Source organism: Paramormyrops kingsleyae, chromosome 4, assembly GCF_048594095.1.
Source record: "Paramormyrops kingsleyae isolate MSU_618 chromosome 4, PKINGS_0.4, whole genome shotgun sequence".
NCBI classification, from domain to species: domain Eukaryota; kingdom Metazoa; phylum Chordata; class Actinopteri; order Osteoglossiformes; family Mormyridae; genus Paramormyrops; species Paramormyrops kingsleyae.
This window is the reverse complement of record NC_132800.1, coordinates 34,840,405-34,862,126: the sequence shown is the minus strand read 5'-3', so window position 1 is coordinate 34,862,126 and position 21,722 is coordinate 34,840,405. Positions and strand designations below refer to the sequence as shown.

General features: G+C 44.4%; 2 protein-coding genes across 3 annotated transcripts in view; one reads left to right on the top strand and one right to left on the bottom strand.

Annotated features, from left to right (window-relative positions):
• The first annotated feature begins 133 nt into the window (after positions 1-133).
• ttr (transthyretin (prealbumin, amyloidosis type I)) lies at positions 134-3,176 on the top strand. Its single transcript, XM_023815788.2, has 4 exons — positions 134-331; positions 1,375-1,496; positions 1,617-1,752; positions 2,159-3,176. Exons 1-4 carry the CDS (start codon positions 266-268, stop codon positions 2,264-2,266), a joined length of 432 nt encoding a protein of 143 aa, XP_023671556.2. The 5' UTR covers positions 134-265; the 3' UTR covers positions 2,267-3,176.
• The window catches only part of LOC111845994 (beta-1,4-galactosyltransferase 6-like), a 30,268-nt gene continuing 11,277 nt past the window's right edge, over positions 2,732-21,722 (bottom strand). Inside the window, exons 1-9 of one of the 2 annotated variants that reach the window (XM_023815784.2) lie at positions 17,171-18,077; positions 11,978-12,094; positions 11,520-11,633; positions 10,352-10,476; positions 9,689-9,805; positions 8,865-9,052; positions 7,538-7,660; positions 7,162-7,263; positions 2,732-6,718 (exon numbers count right to left, since the gene is read on the bottom strand). In XM_023815784.2, the coding sequence (XP_023671552.1) occupies positions 6,571-6,718; positions 7,162-7,263; positions 7,538-7,660; positions 8,865-9,052; positions 9,689-9,805; positions 10,352-10,476; positions 11,520-11,633; positions 11,978-12,094; positions 17,171-17,285 (1,149 nt within the window). In that variant the 5' untranslated portion in view covers positions 17,286-18,077 and the 3' untranslated portion in view covers positions 2,732-6,570. Of the gene's footprint in view, positions 6,719-7,161; positions 7,264-7,537; positions 7,661-8,864; positions 9,053-9,688; positions 9,806-10,351; positions 10,477-11,519; positions 11,634-11,977; positions 12,095-17,170; positions 18,078-21,722 lie in introns of those variants that run through there. The other variant, XM_023815787.2, reaches the window with a different exon arrangement.

Genomic DNA, 21,722 nt, shown 5'->3' with positions numbered 1-21,722 from the left:
TAAACCCACTGTTTACTGTTTTCTCCATTTGAGAAAAGAGATCTGAGGAGATTATCAGCGGTACGCAAGTCCCCTTTTTATTAGATTCTTACAATGCGCTTTTAGCCAGACGAGCCCCCCCTCCCATCACAGAAGCAATAACGGCAGTCAGCAGGTCCTCGGCCTCAAGGTCACGGGCAAAGGCAGGCACAGTTACCGGGACTGGCTTTAAAAAGCCAGGCGAGCTGTGGGAACGACACACCGGAGACGGCACTGCCGAGTAAGCATGACCCGCACAGCTCTCTCACTGCTAGCAGCCATAACCGTCCTGTTTTGCGATGCCACGCCGGAGGTAAGTTTCCATTAACTTTTCCTGCTGGGTGCCACCAATCCGTAGTGACTGCTGGCAATTTCTGGCTCATGCAAATTCGATTTTCTGCACAGTGACAATAGTGTATTACTTTTAAATTGCCTTTCTGGCACGGGAAGAACACAGTGTGGCGACTTTCAAAGGGAATCATCGCGGCTGCCAAGACGAAATTAAGGCTCCTCTAATCTATGTGGAAAAAATGCATCCCAGAAAGTTACTGATTACGAGTTCAGAGACGCACCCCCTGCGATTCACCCCGCAGCCACTGGACATATCAAAGATATGGCATGATAAGACCCTATAAAGCGAGGAAATTCGTGCATGTAGGAAATTTCGATTGCGGTACAGTTAAGACAATGTCCGGATATTGTTATTGCTGATATGAAGACTAATTAGATACAATGAGATTGCATATCCATTTATAACTTGCATCACATTAAATCTTTCATCGGGTTGAAAGATCTTAATCAACGTCTAAAAAGAGGTAGAAACATTTGGCGTTGCAATCCGCCTTGGTATTATAATTTATGACACCGTTTCGTATCGGTGTCAGTCTCCCGTTACATAAAGTCTCGGTTTGTTCTCATGAATATCCAAGATCTGCTCAATGCATATTTGCACCGGTTGTTTGTTCGTTTGCTCTGGGAAAACATTTCATAATTCGTATGCAGACAGCACAGAAAAACAGGACAAATAAAAGCCACCCCCGTTAACTTTCATATCCTCATTTTAACGATTATGTTAATCGCCACAAAAAAAATGTCGGATCTCAACACTAACACGGGGTGCGTTTCCCAAAAGCTGCCGTTCAGCAACTTGCATAGCTGGAACCGTTCAGTTGCGTAGGACCAACTATCTTAGTGCGAGAAACGTACCCAGGATCAGCAGGGCGAACCGAAACACCGTAATCAAAACGCTGACCGCCGTTTGCAGATAATCACACAGTCAGCTGCAATAACGAAGGCGGCGATATCTCTTACACAACTTGTCATTACACCCCTGGTGTGGCTCAACCTCCCCGCCAGGACTACAAAACGTGCCCGCTGATGGTGAAGGTGCTGGATGCGGTGAGCGGGCTGCCGGCCTCCGCAGTCAAGCTGGAGGCGTACAGACAGACGGACAACAACTGGAGCCTCATTCAGGAAGGGTAACATGATCCACAAATCGCCATTTAAGGATATTTAATCTTACACTAACACCCCTCTTCCTTTCCATCTTCCTGCTGCCTCCTCTTGACACTTTTAAACATTGTGCATCCGTCATGCAGGGCCACTGATAACACAGGAGAGGTTCACGGTCTCATTGAAGAGAAGGATTTTGTGCCAGGACTTTACAAAGTCGTCTTCCAGACCAAAGCATACTGGAAGTCAAAGGATCAAGAAGCATTTCACGAGACAGCAGAAGTAAGTAAAAATGTGGGCACGTATATACAAGACTGGACAGGTCATCTGGCATACTGGGCATTTTCCTGGTGGGAAATCCCAGTCCAGCCCTGCATATACACACCCCTCCAAGCGTATGACACCAATAAATGCTAACATATCCTTTCCGCGTTTCCATTCATAAACCTGAGTGCAGCTTGTGGATAATTAATGTCAGAGGTACATAGATGCTGAGCACATCTACCATCTCAGACATTTGTGTTTTAGTCAGACATGAACTAAAGGAAGCTGGCTTTAATTCAATGGAGTCCTATCTCTACCCCTTGATGCCAGCAATGACATGTATAATCACTTCATTAAGCTGCCACAAACTGAGAAATGCATCGCTGCATTTACAAGCCCGTCTGTCTAAATACTCTGTTCGCAGGTGATATTCACGGCCCACGGCCAAGGTCATCGTCACTACACCTTGGCTCTTCTACTTAGTCCTTACTCTTACTCAACTACTGCTGTGGTCACCAACCCGCAGGAGTAACATGCTGAATGACGCGCAAAGCATCCCAGTTCAACACACCTGTAACAGGGAGAGAGAACACAAACAGATCTGTCATCATATAAACACGCCTGGAATTGACCTACTGTAGCACATCCATTCCTTTGTGTATTAATACAAGCAAATTAATTTGGGGGGGGGGGGGTCTTTAAATTATTGCAGGCGTAAACTAGGGCTAATCTGAATGCAAGTGTACTTTGCACTCTTTTAGATGGTATCATGGTGGACAATTGCAGTTACGTCCCGTAAATGTAGTCATGATAAAAGACTGCACAGGTGTTTTGCTTCGATGAGGTTTATAAACCAAAAAGTCTAAAGTAGCAAAGATCATCCCTTCAAAGTAAAGTTTGGATGTTTACTGACCTTTTCTGGAAGATCGAGCGTGAACTGGTGACGCAAACGTCCGTGACAACTGTGTACTGAAGTAATTACAGTAAATACACTAGATGACACTGAAATTCACTTCTTTATTTGAATAAAAAAATATGCTAAAGCAGTGTTACATGAACATGGCAACATAATCGTTTACTTTACTGAAAAACAGGGTTACAAAGTCCAATGTGTCTGACTCCTCGATGTTTTACAGAACAGTGTGAACGCAATTCCAAAGCATTGATTATACAAACACTGTAAAGCAACGTCAAAATCTTATGTCAAATGTTCTCAGAAGGAACAAGTTTTTTTTAAAAAAAAATAAAATAAAAAAAAAGGTCAATTTTTCTTCATATATTCACATCTAGGTAAAACAAATGAAAAATAAAAACTTGGAAACAAGAGGAAGAGGGGGAGAAAAAAAAACTCTACATATGCACTCAAATTTCCTATAAACTCAAGTCAATGTTCACGGCTAAAAAACCTCAAATCAAAATTTTCTAAAACATTTCAACTAAAATTTTAAAACCCAAGGCACATTTATATGAATACTGCAATATGTGATACTCAACATTACAAATAACCCTATTGGTGATGCACGCGGAGTTTAGACAACCTTCCAGCACACTGACAGCAGGGAACGCGTGGATCCGAGGCGGAATACCTCCGTGCACTCTTGCGGCTTCACGGCCCTATCACAAACCGTCAAAACTAACCTTTGGGGGGCAGAAGATAAAACCGCATAGGTGAGGACTTCTAACATCAGTGCTTTCAGAGGCCAGGAGCTGTTGCTACTGGTTACGAGAACAGCTCCTGACGTTAATTCCACTTGGAGCGTTTCCTAGTTGGGATCGCCATTTCCTATATGAAAGATCAGACTGGGTGGGACTGCATCAGGAAGACAGGAGGTTCATCAGCTCAGAAAATCTTCCCTCCTGCAGAATATTCCACCACAGATTCGTAATCTGCCGTGAAGCCAGACACTACATCAATGAGCTTTCGATTAAATCCACCCATCAACTGTGGGCGCGTCCGCCTTATGCTTTATGTTAATGCACCAACATCATGAGAGATTTTCTGGAGAAATCTTCCCATCTTGCACGATGAATAAGCCACTTTAGAAAGAACAGACCAGCCATAATTACATTCCAGATCTTCCCAGAAGTAATACTTCCTTTTAAAAAGTACCACAATGAAATCCCCAGGAAGTTACCCGATCCATGCTCTGATGTTTAACCAATAAACCACAACATTGCTGCAGTTTGCAATTTCACCAACTACTCACCGGCTGGGGGAGGGGCAGAGTGCACAAATTTATCATAACAAACCCCGCCCCCCCCCTCACAAATGGCTGACCTATTTCTACATTTATACAATCTTGAATCTGAAAAACAGGTGCTGGAAATCGATTTGAAAAACTAATAATAGCAGTAAATGAAATATGGGTGGATTTGTTATTTTAGGGGGTGTGTTCTGGACAGTGTTAGGTATGGAAGCTACAGTCCCCTTTAAAAGGTATATCCGCTGTATGTTGTCCACAGTACTGGGACCTGACCTGCTGTGACTGAGGTCAGGTTTTAATGGCTGTTACAGCTGCATTAGGATCCCACTTCCATACCTGACACAATTACAGTGGTCATTAAACAATTGCCTTTAAAAATGCATCATTACACAGGCCTATAAACGCCACCTACTTATTAAATGCAACTTAGAAAGATTGTTTAAAATCTCAAAACACTCCAGAGAGCTACATTTGGTTGACAGTATTTCTGAGGTTCCCCCCACCCCACCCAAAACCCTGAAAATTCACGGTAAAGTCAAAAGTACCCATGCGTTTGCATCAGCAATATAGCCAAGCTAGAGGGTTATGGCATTGTAATCGAACTAATTTACAACAGTGCACGTTCGGAGCTGCAACTGGCGTGGGTGAACCTCTGAGACCTTACAGGACGTTTGCTGAGACTGAATTTAACACCCTCATTTAGAGAACCTGGCAAACAGCAAGTCTCAATCCAAACCGGCTGGAAGGTTCAGGCGTCGGGCAAAACACATCCTGAATCTCGGCCAGAGATCCCACACGCTAAACAGACAGCAAAGGCAACGATATTTAGGGCTTTTTGAGAGAAACAACCCATAAGAAATATAGCAAAAGAAAAAAGCCATTAGTTTAAAAAGACATCAAACAAAATAAACAGTGTAGCGCTCAAAACCGTTTAGTTGGAGTCGTCATAGCCCACGTTTATTCTACACGCCGTTCAAGGAAGGCACAAGAGCCATCCTCACATTACGGCTTATTTTACAGTCGGGAGCTTAAAATAAATACAGCCTCAAACAGAGTGATGTACGATCGGGCACGCCCGTTCGTGGGGGACGTTCTGGTGCGCGGCGTCACCGTGGCTCAGCGACCGCCTTCCGTCCCGCCGTCCCCCCACCCTAGAGGCGTGGCTCACCTGTACACAGTGCACTTCAAAAAAAAAAAAAACAGGCAAAATAGACATCTGGATAATAAAAAAAAAAAAAAAGTATAAATAAAGGCATGCAGAAGTCTATCAACGCAGGACTTTTCTTTGGGGTGGGGGGTGCAAATGAAAATCTGGCCTAAACCAGGGGATCAGTGCGTAAAAAGCGCGGCTAATCTCAGCAGACGAGTTCTCACTCCATTCAGCTAAATTGCCTAGCGATCTGGAAAAATGTCATAGCTGCCCAAAAAAAAAAACAAGTTACATTAAATTGTCTAATAATCCTAATATGCTTTAGGTTTTAAAAGGCCTGTATTTACATTGATTTTCTTCATGCAAACTGTCTCGACAGTACAATATACAGCCAGAGGAATGAGAACACGTTTCACATGACCTGGAGTGCTTCTACGACTTAAAAAAAGGAAATAAATAAATACAAAAAAATAAACATATCCCAAATTTACATCACATATACAAATAACCATTTTGAGGAAATTAAACCCGGTCAGGAGTGAACAAAAAAGGACAACAACCACCAGTGAAAACACGGCCTATTGTCTCCTAAGGTCGTCGTTAAAGTGAGAGGCTGGGTTTCATTTGACACTGCTGCTGTGTGGAAACGGGTTTCCAAAGCCCTGCATAAGCCCCAGGGTCTCCTGCCCCCCCCCAGCCTGACAGCACCATGCTAGCAGCGGATCGGACGTTCCAAATGGGGGAAGGAACTTCCCAGGAACACAGCAAATATTTGTACAATGAAGCGTACATTTACCTTGAATCATTTTTTTTTTTTTTAAACTGGCTCTGACATTTGTCTGATTTGCCATACATCCTCCTAGCCCCCAAAAAATGAGGTGAATTTAAGAGGTGGAAAGTTCAGGCCCAGAAAGTACAAATCCAGACCAGGGTTTTCTTTCAACCTACCAGCTGAGTGCTCTGTGATGCTTCCGACTCAAATGGTAGGTTGAAACAAAACCCTGGCCTGGATTCGTACTCACTGAACCCAAACTCCTCACCTCCGGAATTTAAAAAACAATCAGCAAGAGAAAGGGCCTGTGTGAGTTATGCAGGGCGTCGATCCCATCTCTCCCGGCACAAAGTGAAACCCTTGGCCAACCGCTCTTCGCCCACAGCACCTTACCACTCAAACGAAAGACTGGTGATACAGAACTCATGTGGGTTTAAGGCTATGCAGTAAACATCGTGTTGGCTGACACTGGCACTCTGCTCTTCCAAAATGTGATGGAAATTTACAAGTGGAAGCTGACTTGGCCCACTTAACATGCAAATGGAGACACGATCACCCCGGCGGTCTCTGCTCTTCACGTAGGGCGACCCAGCCACGTTAAACCGGACTCCTTCATTTTTTTTTGTCTTTTTGTACCGCTAAAAGGATTCAGAAACTGGATTTTGCTTGTGTCAGGTCCTGGAATCCATTCAAGAGACAAATAAGCCAGTTCAATAGTCGGCGACAGGAGCCAGTTCTGGGGAAAGGTTAACTGATATGTTTTTGTATAGTCTGCTCATAGTGATCTTGGGTGTGTATTTCAAGTTGTTCAAACCGTCTAGGTACTGTCTCTCTTTGGAATATCTCAGAAGCTTGTACCTGTGAAGTGAAATGGGAACTCCAGTCAGCATTTATACTGAGGCTTGATCTTCTGAAACACAAGCGCATCACTTCAAGCATCAGATATGAAGTGTCAAATACTTAATGAATTAATATCTAATACAATTAACTTGATTGGGGGGGGGGGGGGGATAGCTATACCTTCTACTGTATGGCTCAGTATTTACAATTAAAATGTCTGAACAATTTCATTTCCTGTCACAAGCTACTGTTTGCACTCGACTTTCGTCAACGGCAGAAGCCACCTTTAGGTTAAAAGGTCAGGATCCTGTGACGTGAAAGGTATCCGGGCACAGAGTTTAGTGGGATGGCCTGTGGGGTCAGCGACCTCATGGGCACTGCTGGCCAGTGCAGGAATGCTGAAGGGGGCCCCTCTCCAGGGGGCGTGGACAGGCCCCTCCCGGGAACGTCTCAGTACTCACCTCCCCAGGAACTGAACTTCTCCCCGATGGTGGTGAGGGATGGATTTGTACTTTCCTATGTCCCCGTCTGGCCTGGTGACATTGAAGCCCGCATAGTGCACCCTGAAAGCCAACCAGTAAAGCATGTCGCTTAAGTCCAACCAAGAACAACCCGGAGCAAATATCTCCAGTCTCACCAGATCAAAGCCAGCCGTCATCACTTAAACGCATTATACATTTCTGCCTTTTTAGAGGGAGCCACAGAGACAATGGGCGACAAAGATGGAGGATTGTAACTATCGCTACGTCTATGTCAGTGCACTTCGCATTAGAGGCTGCAGCGCATGCAAGACATTGCTTCCAGCTGCGACGTTCGGCACTTATCAGTGACAGTAACCTGTTCCAGAGGTCGTCGTCCTCTCCCCCCCAGCCCCAGAATGCATTGGGAAACCCATTGATCTTCCGGAACTGGTCCATGGTCAACCCACTGACACCTCCGAAGAACTCCGCATACGGAAGGCTGAGTGGGGGGGGGGATAAATAAATAAAATCAGTCAGCGAAAGGTGATTAGATGCCTAAAAATACAACAGTCTAGAAAACATGTAAAGAACATAGAAGACAATACACAGCCTGCCCTTGCAATTTCTACATTTATTCATTTCTACACAGCCTTCTTTGCGGTTTATTATAACTGCTGCCATATGCAAATGGATATCCCGCTGGGATCAATAAAGTAACCATCCATCCATCCATCCATCACCTACTCAACAGTGGATGAATGGCTACTTAAAATTAAAACCAACCCCATCACTGAAGCATTAGGTCTAATGGATGCACACTTCCTGATCTGAAAGAAGAATGTCAGCTTAGGCTGAAATATACGGAAGTCATGCCGACAGCATGCGAGTACAGATTTATGGCGGTGATGAGACAGGAGGGGGCGCTATTTTCCAGGATATGTCCAGTTTATAAATAGGCAACTAGAGGAAACAATGCAAAAATAAATACTAAATAAAATCCTTTAGTTAGCGGCAAAATCAGCCGCTTCCCAGTATCCAACCCAGCCCACACTGCCTACCCAGGACTCCTGACAGAACTGTCTAGAACATGCAGGCACCCGTACACGCCGGCACTCCGCATCCACAGAGCGAGGTGCAGGAAACGCACACCGAACACTAAGAGCCCCTTAATCTCAGGGGGGAAAAAATCCCGCATGACCCACGGGGTCCCTGAAGCAGGTTTTGGAGAAACGTGTGCAGGATGGAATTCATCTACTTTAGTGATCTCAACCCCTCTAACGGGGATTTGTCAAAGGGATTACTACAGATTTTAGAACACAGGTTAGGATTACACGAGAGAAACAGGATTACACAGGGGTTAGACATCAAGTCACTTTCACAGCAATACGAAAGGCAAATTCAGATGAAATATGGCCATAAAGCAAAAACACAACATCTGCTATGTGTAAATTTATTCCAGACACACAGATCTCTGGATAAACAGGTCTGACACGGCTGATTTACTCCTAAGGCAGAGGCGGAGAGCTCTGGTGTTTGAGACCCACCAGACTGCCATTTAAGTATAAACACCTGTAGAGAAGAGGGATGGGAGATTGTCGGCCTACGGATCGACTTACACAGCCCTGCAGACGGCCGTCTCATTGTCAGAAAATAAACACTAATTAAAGAGTCAGCGATCGCAAGGGAAGTGACATCAAACTCACATGTACATGTATTTGTCCAGCTTGGCGGCAAAGTGCCGGGGCATCTGCCCACAGCCGTAGTAGTTACGGTCATTCTCCGGGATGTGATCCACGTCGTGGAAGATGAAGCAGTCCCAGTCTAGGTCCTTCATGGCTTCCTTGAAACCCACGTTGAACAGCATGGCACGGTTGAATGGCTGAGTACCAGTCTAATGAAAAGAGAAGCAGAACAGAAACTCGCGGGGTTTGCATTTATACACAAGTGGTTGGCCACTATTTAAGGCCCTGACGGTGAAATGGACTGTGTCCAAATTCAGGGGCTTCACCCTTCTAAGGCGGCATTTGAACACCGAATGTGTCACAGTGGTCTGACAAGGCTGTCCCATTCCAAAGGCTCCTTCAATTGCGGTTTAGAAATACGTCCTTTTGCCAAGTCGCAAAAGATCCACCCGATGGACCGTTCGCAGTCCCAGGCTTCATACAGGTAAGGTAGGTGTGTCCTGGCTAGGAGCGGCACTTCACGACTCAAAAGGTAATGGTGGGAATAGCTGGCGACGAAAATAGGAAATCATTCATAGGCCGGAACGTTCCATTTGACAACGCCTACCGTTAGACCTTAGAAGGCAGCAGCCCACGAAGGCAGTGCCTGAATTCGGCCCCTGAGTTTGGACACAGCCACAAGTACTCTGCCAGCCACGGGATTCGAACCCATAACCTTCCGGGTGCGGCACAGGTCCCAAGCCTGAGCTGCACACCGACCAGCGATTAAAAACCGAACCGTCATCAGAACGCAGGCATGCAGCACAGCTGTCAAATTGTGCAGAAACGCTAAAAAGATGGATCACCTGCTCGATGATGTAGAAACCGAATTGCAGGTGCTGCCGCTGGAGCATGGGGATGAGGTGCCGTAGGAGTATGGGCAGGTGCTCATGCCGGTTCCGGAACGGGATCAGGATGGCTACCTGTGGGGGAGAAAGTCACTCGGTATGCATGCGGCGTACTAGACATCACCCACAGGCACAAGATACACCACCATAACACAATTTACATAGCAGCTGAAACGGCCAATCGAAAGTGAGTTTTTTTTTTTTTTTTTTTTTAAAGACAAAAATAGTCTGTGTGACAGCTTAAAAATGGGCTCTTGCATGTATATCGAGCCCCTGAGGGGTTTTGGTGCAGGAGCCAAACCACAGCAATGTGACGCGGCGCTCCAGGCCGCCACGTCCGCCTATCCGGCACCGTCAGAACCACACCGTTTTAACCGTCCGGCAGAGCTCCTGTGCTACAGGCACGTCTGAAAATGAGGACATTTTCAGGCTGAGCCAGTTTAATTCTCACAGCAGTCGGGTTGACGCCTTAGTGCCACCGTGTACCAGACGAACCCCATTCAGAAAAAAAAAATGCAAAAGATTCCCACGCTTCCTCTGCACAACAGCAGCCAGAGAGAGGTTCAGACCGTAAGCGGTTACGCGGGGGACTGCCGCACAGCACGAGGCACGCCTGCTCACCTTCCAGCGCGGCTTGCAGTCTCCTGGCTTCCAGTGGCCGGCGTTCCGGACGTCTGTGTATTTCGAGAACTGGAGGTAAATGTCTTCCATGGGCATTTCAGTCATGTTGACGTCAGCTTGACCCTCTGGAGGACACAGGATAGAGATTCGCACCCACACCAGAGTGCACCGCGGCCGCTCACAGAACACGGAAGCTTAGGCGGGTCGGCACGGCCGTCAAGAATGGCGTCGAGGCGGGGAGAGAAGATCTGGTGTTTTAAACTGGTGGCGGCACAGAGCTGGAATGGAAAGGTCCACTTGCAGGGGAAAATTCACTTGGGAACTTTCCAGATGCACGATAAAAAAGGGGTGTGTGCAATTAGGGAAGCGGAGCACGAATCACTGAACATGCAATCCCTAAACTTCTCTGATGAGTTTGATTGTCACATGCAATTCGACGTTGTTCTGATGTCTAACTATACATCTTGACCATGGAAACAGTCCATCCAGGAACAGGACGGTATCCGACTCACTGACTCTGGAACTTGTTACGTGAAATTTCAGCAATACCTCACCGATATTAAAAAGCTCGCTTGCATTCTGCGAAATACAAAATTTACATGGTAGTGGCCCTTTCTGGGCACAGATTATACACGCGTATGCCAGACCCGTCTGATGACGCCTTAAATAGGCGGTCAGGTGTCGGACAAATCGATTCGTCACTGCGGCAGCATCACCAAGAGGAACCATCTGCGGAGAGCGAGACACTACTGAGGGCTGCAGAGGGGGGGCAGCCTGCAGCTGGCCAAGTTTGACAAAAGAAGAAAAAAAAAAAAAAACCTTGACACAACCCAATGTGGCTAGAGGAAGCAGAGGGTGGAGATCGGCCACAGAGGAGCAATTAAAAGTATCACAATGATTATAGCAGCAGGGAGGAAACCGACAGTCACTGAGATGATCATGTGACTGATTGCTGTCGAGGGGAGCAAAGAAAAATGGGTGGGTGTCTTTCGAGATGCATCTAAAAGTGTAACAGACGGATAAAAAAAAATAACTTTCAGCCGAAAAATTGAAAAGAACCCGAAGGGTTAAGAAAAGCGGAGTCACGGGGTGCTGACCGGGGGGGGGGGGGGGGTGTCGAGGGCATCACTGCGCGTAGCGACAGAGACAGAGGGGAGGGGCCACTTACTCATAGAAGGTAATTTTTCAGGGCAAGGGAGGTTTAGGGCATAGGTGAAATTCTCAGGAAGATAAGTAGTCGGCTGGGCGATGAATTCACTCGAATTATTGCCATCGGGGTAATCTGTGAGACATTAGTACACAATAAGTGCAAATAAACATTTTTCACGTCTTACCAAGCGTATGCATTACAGCACAGCGAAAAGCTCATGTCGCATGAACGCTTAACACTTCAAAATGAAAGTATATTAAAGACAAAAAGCACACAGAACACACCAGCTTCACACAGGTTATTAAAATACCATTAGCCGTTGAGAGATGGTAGCTGGGAGACCAGTCAATAAGGTTCACAGGTCAATGCAAAGCATTATACTTGGTAAGAACATCGGCAGGTTTGAAGTTGCTACAGCAGGTATGAGTACGAAGAGAATGCGAGGAGGCGGAGGACATGGGGCGTATCATACGTACCGGTGCCGTTGATGCTGCTGTTCTTGTTGGTGTACAGCCTGATCATGTGACTGATCGTACGGACATTGTCCCTCAGCATCATACCCTGGGCCTGGACCATGAAGAAGTAGGTGTTGGCTGAGACGAGAAGATAGGCTGTGATTAGCTCTTCAATGGAACTACCAGCGTAGGGTCTGAAGGATGGAGGGTTTGGCTTTCTAAGGCAGACATGCTGGTGGGACAATGCCACCCTCCACAAGGGACAGAGGACACCAATTGTTTTAATTCAACTGGACCAGCTAAGTCCAGATAAATACATTTGAAATCTGGTTCACAAAACTGTGCGATACTCATATCCACGTCAACAACACACACAGCTAAATTCTGAATGGACATGCAAATTTCAGTTCTTGCCCATATCTAAAAGAGGAAGTAAAGCAGAGCAATTCATTTCACAGATCTACAACTGCTGTTACAACATCTCTTGCAAGTACACATATGAAAGCAAGCAGTCATTTATGAAATAAAGAAGCTGCCATTTGCACGCAAACACCCAATGCCAATATGCTGCCTTAGCCAAAGCACAGCCGGCTTGGCCAATAGATTCAATAGCGGGTAGCAGTGTTTCCCCTACCATTATATAAGGGGGGCACCTTTGGGGTCAAGGTCAACTTCATTTTATTTAATTTTCTATATAGCACCAAATCACAACAGAAGTCATTTAAGGTTCTTTCCTATAGAACAGGTCTATAAATTGTCCTTTTATTAAACAAACTAAGTAGCCTTATGTTATTTATCTTATTTACACAACAGCTTGTCATTTTTGTCTCTACACGGTCGCGCGTTTATAATTCTCCTCTGCTCTCTGTATCGCGCGTGGCGGAGTTCCGCCCCGATGCGCGCGCACAGAAACGTGCGCGCGCACACAGGTGAGCACACTCCCAGCAGCGGACGGAGAGCGCGCGTCGGAAAATAAGTCGCGTCAACCACCCGGTCAGCAGTGTAAACTGTGAGAGGGACTTCTCAACCACGAACAGGGTAATAAATACGTTTCACAATGGGATTTTCTGCTTTAAACTATCACTATTTTAAGCTATCAGCGATCACTTTTAAAGCCTAACAGTTAATGTATTTGCAGGTCAAGACAAACATCCGCAATCGGACTTTGTAAGCGGACGTCACAATCGCTATAACCGCAGTGTATTATGGGTCGAATCCCCACTGCTGTCATTAAAATAAACAAAAGAACACTATGAATCCTGTCGGTGTCCGTCTAACCCCCCCCCCAAAAAAGCTGTAAACCTAGGGGAAACACTGGGATAGTCATGCAATTTTAACTTAAGCCATTATAACCTCCAGCTACAGCAAAGTAATTAATCTGAATTGCACCAGTAACCACCTAACCATATAAATGGATTAATTCGATTTACACTAGAATCTGATGAGATGCTGCAATAAATAGTCATCACATATACAGAGTAGCCGTCCACGACCGAAAAGTCATTAAAAGAAAGCGATAAAGGAGGAGTTTCACACGACTTGCTTGTGTATGATGCACATTCACAAACCAAGATCGGCCTTCCAAAGGCTGTAAACTAGGCAACCGTGGATGAGTTTATTAGATCAGTTAATGCTCCCGTTTCAAGATGACACAGGCACAAACATCAAGCATGCAAAACCACGCACGAAGTGCTGGATAATACAAGCATAGGAATAATGAGTGTTTGTTATAAACCATAACATACTGATAGCAAACTTTGGCAATTTACAAGCATTTCGAAATCTGCATAGATGTATGAATCAAATTCAAAATGATTTAAAACCACCAGTTACCGCCAAAAACTAGCCATATTAAACTCAAAGCTTGCATGAAGTACATTCAACTGCAAGCAGAAAGAAAGCATGGCCTTCAAAGTACTAGTGGATCAAAAGAGGGTTGGTTCATACCAACTAGCTGAGTCTGCAGATTGAAATAAAGGACTACCAGTGGTAACTAGCTAGGGTTTCACTGGCCTTCTGACTGGTTTATCTTCTCTGGGTGTATGGGGAGTGTAACATCTCTCTCCTTTTATGGTTAGGCCACATAAAACCATTGTCTAAAGCACTAATTAAATTTCGTCTCATCTGACTCAGCGAGGCCAGCGGTTTCGGGTGAACATTACAGGAAGAGAATTACAATTACTACCTACTAAAGTGCTTCTGAGGATATATTAGTTCATACCAGGATTGTCAGTACCAATGAAGATAAACATGAACTTTCTCCGGGGAACATCTAATATGCATTATCTAGCTTGAGAGTGACACCGCAGTCATCACTCTTGGATTATTTTGAATAAAGACAACTAACATTTCTCACCCCACCTTAAAATCATTAATAGAGCAATACTGTTGTCAAAGGCGAACAAAGCAATTAATTTTGCTGTACAAGGGCAAGATATTCCAAGTCTTTCAGGTTTCCTCCATGGATGTAAAATGACTACACTCCCAAAAAATCCAGACTAAATCAAAAAAGGGGGACGGGCACTGACCAATATGAACGTCGCACTTCTAACGCATGAGCTGAAATTAAAAATGTAGCCTGTACGTCTTCCCATAAACAAATTTAAAACAGCTTAACATATGAAGCTCGAACACCGAACTTGCGCAGCATCTAAAAGAAATAACTATACATTTATTAAACATAAATTAATGTCAACAGTAGTGTGAATGAAGAGAGCGAGAAAGGTTAAAAAAAAAATTGTACGGGCACATTACATGGGAGACCTAAAGGAAAGATGCACTTTCCTGGCATGTGACTGGCAGCACAGGGCACCCCGTGAGACCCTGTGACCCGGAAAAATACAGGAGCATCCCTACCGACAGGCATCAGGACCCCGACGCGCTACTACAAAGAGCGTCTCACACAGGAAGCCTCTCAGATGGACACTGCATTGAAATTCAGTCCCACGTGAATTTGCATTTCAAATGAGGGCCGAGTCAGCAAGCAGACACACACACACACACAGATACAAATCCAGTCCACAGGCCACAGCAAACTACACACAATCACTATAATGATCTAATGCCTAACAACAAAATAAAATAGAAATGTCCTTTGGAAAGACCATGCACACAAGCTGGGCTTGGCACAGTACCACCCCTTGTTCAATGTGTTTTTTTGACAGCAAAGGCCGTTTAAAAAAACGGGGGAGTTTTTGTCTAGTGTGCATTTTTCCCAGATATATTTTTGCCTCATTATATAATAAGCGTCACTGTGGTTCAGCCATGAAGGCAATAAAGAAATGTATCCCTTTGTCTCCTGACTCACCAGACTGTCTTCAAATGTTGAGACGAATATGGCATCCCCAAGTGTAAAAATAAACCTTTGGCTGTTTGAGGAAAGAGGGGCTTTTCCATATGACACTTAAGCAACTGACACAGCAGAACGCAGTATTGCTTCATAGACAAGAGAATGACCCTGGTGAAGCCCTGAACCAAGCAAACGAGGAACTACCATCCACAATCGCGGAAGCCTAACCAGAATGGACAGCAGTCTACTCAGAGGAGACCGGCATGACTGATCAGATACCAGGTGATGCTGAGCCAGCACAGACCAAAACGGAGGTTTCGCCAACAAATGTCTTTGTCCCACATCGGCAGTCTGAATAACATAAGCGGCAGGGATAAAAAATTACTTCTGAGTCAGAAGCAGATTATTAAAAGTGATAAAGTGAGAGACCAAAGATTTTCTCAAGAAGCTTAAAAAAAGCACTGAAAGTCTCACGGCAGCCAGCCTCATCCTAGATACCTTGTTTTGGATGACTATAACTCCCTGTTAATCACTGGTAAAGAGGGGGGGGGGAACACAGAAATAATTGAGCTATAATACAGGGCCAACAAAACAGACTAGCACTGGGCATTACGGTTTGAAGGAAGATGTTCATAGAAAACTCTCAAAGTCAAAGGTGAATACAATACATAATTCCAGTGGGTTTTAAATCAACCGCGAGTACAGCCTCACATTCACAAATAATCAAGCACATTGCTTGTGGCAGAGCAGTTTGAAGCTGCAGTTCTGTCATTTTCTCTAGATAATTGAATAACATCCGATTCAAATACCGACATATCATATGCCACGTCTTCTGGGACAAGAAATTAAACAGCTGAGGACGTTCTCATTTTTAAATCACAATTAAATCCACATAAATGTACCGGTATCCAGTAATTTAAGAGGGCCTGGTGCGTTGTTATAAGCATACTTTGACATAAACGCATTACTAAAGAAGTAGGCAATATTACGCAATTAGACCATTCATTGAGGAACTAAAGGCAGATACTGAAAGCAGACTGAAAGTCTACAGTAGCTGGGTTGCAGTTTCCCAGCTGCATGGAAGACACGCCGGCTCTGCAGACCGAGCATGGCCTACACGCACGTTTGCCATTCCTCCTCTGTCAGGCATTCACAGCGTACGATCAGGTCGTGCTTAAACGGCAGTCTTACTAAATTCAATGTGATCGCATGACAGGGAGGGGAGGGCGGGACGATCCATTCGCCGCGGCCGCATTACGAAGCCGGGGTGACCAAGCGGTTAAAAGGGAGCGGCGCTGTCCTTGAAGGCTGAGAGCCACGTTCCGATCCACCATCCCCCGAGTTAAATGAAAACACGTGCTTGGTGGCGGTAATTGTGCTACGGCACGCCTCCGATCACGCCCGCTACTGACGGGACCCATCGCATCGCATTACATAACAAGGAATTAATGCAAAAAGGCACATGCCTGTAAATCTTCCATTCTCTGCTCTGCGTCACGATCATGAACGCTTGACTACTCATCCGACATTCAGACGCAGGTGAACTGTATCTGATGGCTTTGTGGAAGCGCAGGACACCGTGGGGGCGTCTGCACACACGTACACACACGCATGACCCCGAAGCAGACTTCGCATGTTCACACAATGGGACCCGAGCCAGGAAAGCCAAACAGGTGAAGGTGCACTAATGCACTGATCAGCACAGGCGAGTCGGATAACGATAGAAGTTATGACTAGGGGTAGTAGTTACTGCAAATCTCCCAGCAATACCAGAATTTCCGGATTGTAGGGCAGCTGCCTACCATCTTTTTTACATATTTTTTTGGGGGGGCGGCGGCAAAGAATACATATTGCGGGCAAGAGATGATATCCCCCCCACGTTAGATTATTAAAGGTAGTGGGGTCTGCCGTATGCGCTTACTCACCGATTCCGGGCGCCACATAAATGAAATACAGGCAGGACGTAGACAAGGAGAAAAAGAAAATGAAGGCCAGGAAGGAGCGGTTTGAGATCCGCAGGAGCCGCCTCCAATTCCGCATTTTCGCTCACAGTCCCGGATTGCGGTGAAATAACAATCCCATAAAAAGACGCTTTAAAACGGTAATATTGGTGATTCCTTTAAATAAAAAAGAACCTAATTGGTTTAAACGGCCATGTAAAAAATAATAAAAAATCAAAGTGCCGTTACTGTCCGCATCGCGTCTGCCGGGGGGATGCAGTATAACTGCGATATAGCCGAAGATCCGCGTCGCTAGCCCGGACTAGAAACGCGCAGGGTGGGAAGCAGGCCCCGTGGAGCACCGGTCAGGCTGCCCGACTGCTTTCAGCAGGCATACCGGAACCGTCCACGGCCAGTCCGCGATACAGGTCTGTTATTCCTCGGCGATTCCCATGACGTCGCTCCTCGTTTAGCCTTCTCTCTATATCCCTCTCCCTCCCTCTCCTCGCCAACAATGAAGCTCCTGGGACGATTCTGGGAAAAATCTGGTCGGTGCCGCCTCCTTCTCCCCCCTCCTCCCTCCTCCCTCCCTCCTCCTCGCGCTCCGCGGCTCCCAGCAGCGGCCACGCCGGTTAGCCTGCTAGCCTGCTAGCCTGCGAGGTAAGTTACGGTAACCCGCGGAAATGCTACACGGCGACTAGGACCGCGCCCATAAAATATTACAATAACATTTACGGTTAGTATTTAAAAAAACTAAAATTAAACTCCCCCGTAGTACATTTTAGCAGACGCGCGCGTACGTATCTTAATATTTAAAAAGGATGTTTAGAGAATGTGCGCGAGCCTCGGCCCTGCCGGCGTTCACCATGGCAACTGCTCCGACCGCAGTGACGGATTATGGGGTCGCGTGCTCCCGGAAAGGACACGCCTGTTTTTCGCCTCGCGCTGCTGCCAGTGCTGCAGTTGTGACCGAAAATGCATGCGGTGTCACGCGTGTTTGGGGAGAGTACGGAGACGATGCTGGGTGGCTTTCATTATAGTGTATTTTCTCTCACACGGAATGACGTTGCAGTGGTTTTAATGGCGCTTCCTGGGTGGCCACATTTTTTTTCTTGTCATGAATTTTAAAGATCAGGGGTTGTATTAAGTTGAAACTACATCCTGCAGCATAACAGTGAAATGATTTGCGATCGTTGGCGATCGGCGAAATGAGACGGTCGAGTTCAAAGTTTCTCACTTCTTTCTTTTGGTTTAGGAAAGCCACATTCACGTAGGAACCGAAAGCTATAGCCTAAGGATGCATGATTGAGCAATTTGGGACATACAGCACAACCATCATTATCTTTACCTGGTGTGCCTGGTGTAAGACGGCAAGAGTTAAAAGGACGTTAGTCTGTCCTTCACCTGGAGTAGCCTTTTCCATCTGACAGGACGTGAGATACACACGAAGGTGCATTGAGTATCAAGTTAAAAAGAGATGGATACATATTATAGCGATCCAGAAGATGCACATAATGAGGCTGGAATATGGTTATATGATTTTCATGCCGAGGTAATAAACACGTCCACTCGTACACCATTTACCTGATAGCATTAATCATTAATTTCCACCTTCAAAGAGCAGCTAATCGTTGATTAAATATCAATAGTCAAATGTCTCCCATTTTTACATGGAAATACATGAATTTTAGCTAAACACAAATTATTTTGAATTTACGTGCGCAATATGATCAAAAGACAAATGACTACTCTGGAAAAGAATGCATGTCATAATCAAGTAAGATCTGGTTTCAAAACTTAATTTTAAATATGAATAAGTATTTCATTCGACAAAAGCACGAAGCTCCATTCTGTAATTCTGCATCAATATTTGTTTTGGTTTACATTCACTTTCTTCATAAATGATATGCTTGTACAAAGTGCAGGCTGTGGTCAACGTGATTCCAGAGTAAACTTCGACAAAATGACATTGACGCTACCTTACGTTAATAATGCAGGTTAAGTAAGTAATTCAGCCACATATGGCCGGTTGGTACATCTTTAATTTTACTTAGATGTAGGAAGACCAGCCAGAAAACCAAGACCATGAAGTGATACAATCTAAATGGCCTGTAGTGCATTCAACTCTGATTAAAAGGCTCTTTCTCAAATCGGCTGCTAGGTATCACCCCAGTTACCAGGTCTTTCAGATTCATGCTGCTTACATGTGTTTTTGTTTCTTATGTCTGTTTTAATAATTAATTGTTTATTCTACAATGAGAAAACAATGCATTTTCTATATATAATTCAGACCTCTATCTCTATACATTTTTCCTGTTTTGAGGTAAGCTCAGAAAGGAATGTCTTCCGTGAACTTGCATTGATATTGAAATATTTATTATTAATCACATTATAATCACATATGATGAAACAGTGAATTGATAGAATTGATTATTTTGTATATATATTTTATTTATTTGCTATTTTTTGTTCAATTTGCATGGAATTAGGCTATGTATTTAATTTCCCAACAGGGATCAATGAACTTTAAAAATCTGTAATTGGTTTTTATTAATTAGAATTTTATTGCATTGGAAAAAGTCAATATTGCCCATAGAAAAATAAAAAATGAACCCAAAAACTTTCTCATAAGTCAATAAGGTAAACACACAAATAGTGATGATGAATCATAGATTACTTACATTCATTATTGCAATACCTTCAGTGTTATAGTAAATACATTTGGTCTAATATTTAGTATAATACTGAAATATCACTGCTTACTTAGCTGCCATTTTTGCACAATTAAATAAGTAAAGATTACACTGTAGAAATTAGCCCGTTTCATAGCTTCGGATTAGAGCCAATATGAAAACTTAATAGCAATGAAACCATCCTGGATTGAGAAGAGTGTGTTTTCTTTGTAAGGTCCAGCATTTCAATGAGCCCCATGAACAGAGTAGGGCAGCATCTAATCACCAAAGCTGCCAACATACTGCGTGACACAGAGTCTTACTTGGTGCAGCACTGTAAATAACAGACGTCTCCAGTTTCCTTTTACTACATCTCAACGGTAAAAGCACTTTAATAAAAGATTAAGCTGCATAATTCATCCTAACTAATGGGGGATATACTGTGAAACTGGCTTTTGGACATTTTGCCTCCCTTTGCAGAAAATGGGACGTAGCTTATGTCCATAATCTATTATCCATTTTCAGTAATGCTAGTTCGCCCAGGGGGGTTTGGGCAGCCAGTTGACCTTGGACCCCAGAGTATTTTTCTCTCCTTAACTGGAAGTTTTTGGTTCATCTCCTCCATTGTCATCTGGCTTTCTTTCTTTAATTTCTTTCCTTCCTTTTCCCCATTCTGTATTACTCTCTCTAATGGCGTTTAATGTATCACAACAAATCCATGTAAAGCACCTTGGGACGACTCTGTCAAAAGCAATAACATTGATTTAAAAAAAACAAAAAAAAAACGATTAACTTCATTAATGTCGTTTTTCACCACATACCTATATGACCCATTGCGCCTGACTAACTGGCCTTGTGAATGGTTTAGAACAGTGTGTGCAGGTCTCTGAGGACTGAATTGGGAAACACTGATCTCACCAAAGCCTCTACCTCAATGGCAAGTAGAAGTCTTATTGGAGACACTTACGGTCTCAGATGGAACATGTTACAATATCTGGCATATGAAATGAGCGGAAAACAAAAATGAGAAATATTACACTATATCTCAATCAACTAGTTTAAATTACATATTCAGACCAATACAGGTATCAATAAAAGTACTTGTATTGGTACTCAAAATACACTATAACGTGGCATCAGCTGTTCCTTAAAATTCAGTGGTTGCTCAGTTATACTTGCGTAAATTTGAGAGCTGTAACACTTTCCCAGTTCACACTGGAGAGAGCAGCCATCTGCAAAATCACCCCGCTATGGCTGACTGGAGGCAACACCGTCAGAGTGTGTGCATCTGATAAATGACTCATGGGAGTTTTACTTGCACAAAAATGTTCTTAGGGCAGAAGGATCAATGATTGGTTCAGGGAGATAAATCAGATTGTAGAGGAGATGGGTCCAACCAATCAGATGTTTCAATCATTTATCTTTCTGCCGTCAGAAGTGTATTCAGAACAAATTTGCATAAAAGATGAAAATCCAAAGCGTCTGACTGTATGTTGTGCGTCTTCCACCTGCTGTCCACCCTCCCTTCCCTCTCCATGTTCTCTGCAGCGGAAGTATTTACCACCACTCAAACTACATATTTGCATGGGTCCCCCCAAGATTTGGGGCCCCCCCTCTTGGACACAAACATACAGGAAAAGTGCTTCTCCAGTTAGTTTATTTGGTTTGCGACTGCCGTAAGGGATACGGGTCAGAGGAGCAATAAAGTTTTTTTTTTTTTTTGAATGTGAAAATAAAGACGTGGACGTTGGGAGCCACACGGTTTGTTTTACCGTGACTGGTAACCTATCATTTTAACGCGTAAAACAGTCTACCAATGTTCATTTCACAGAAGTGGTCAAATGTTTAGATTGTGCCAAAAAGAA

What these genes read in the sequence shown, in the direction of transcription:
- ttr (XM_023815788.2), top strand. Translation starts at nt 266, where the DNA reads ATGACCCGCACAGCTCTCTCACTGCTAGCAGCCATAACCGTCCTGTTT. An exon ending in TGGAGCCTCATTCAGGAAGG is followed by an intron (nt 1,497 to 1,616) that starts GTAACATGATCC and finishes TCCGTCATGCAG; the next exon opens with GGCCACTGATAACACAGGAG. An exon ending in CATTTCACGAGACAGCAGAA is followed by an intron (nt 1,753 to 2,158) that starts GTAAGTAAAAAT and finishes CTCTGTTCGCAG; the next exon opens with GTGATATTCACGGCCCACGG.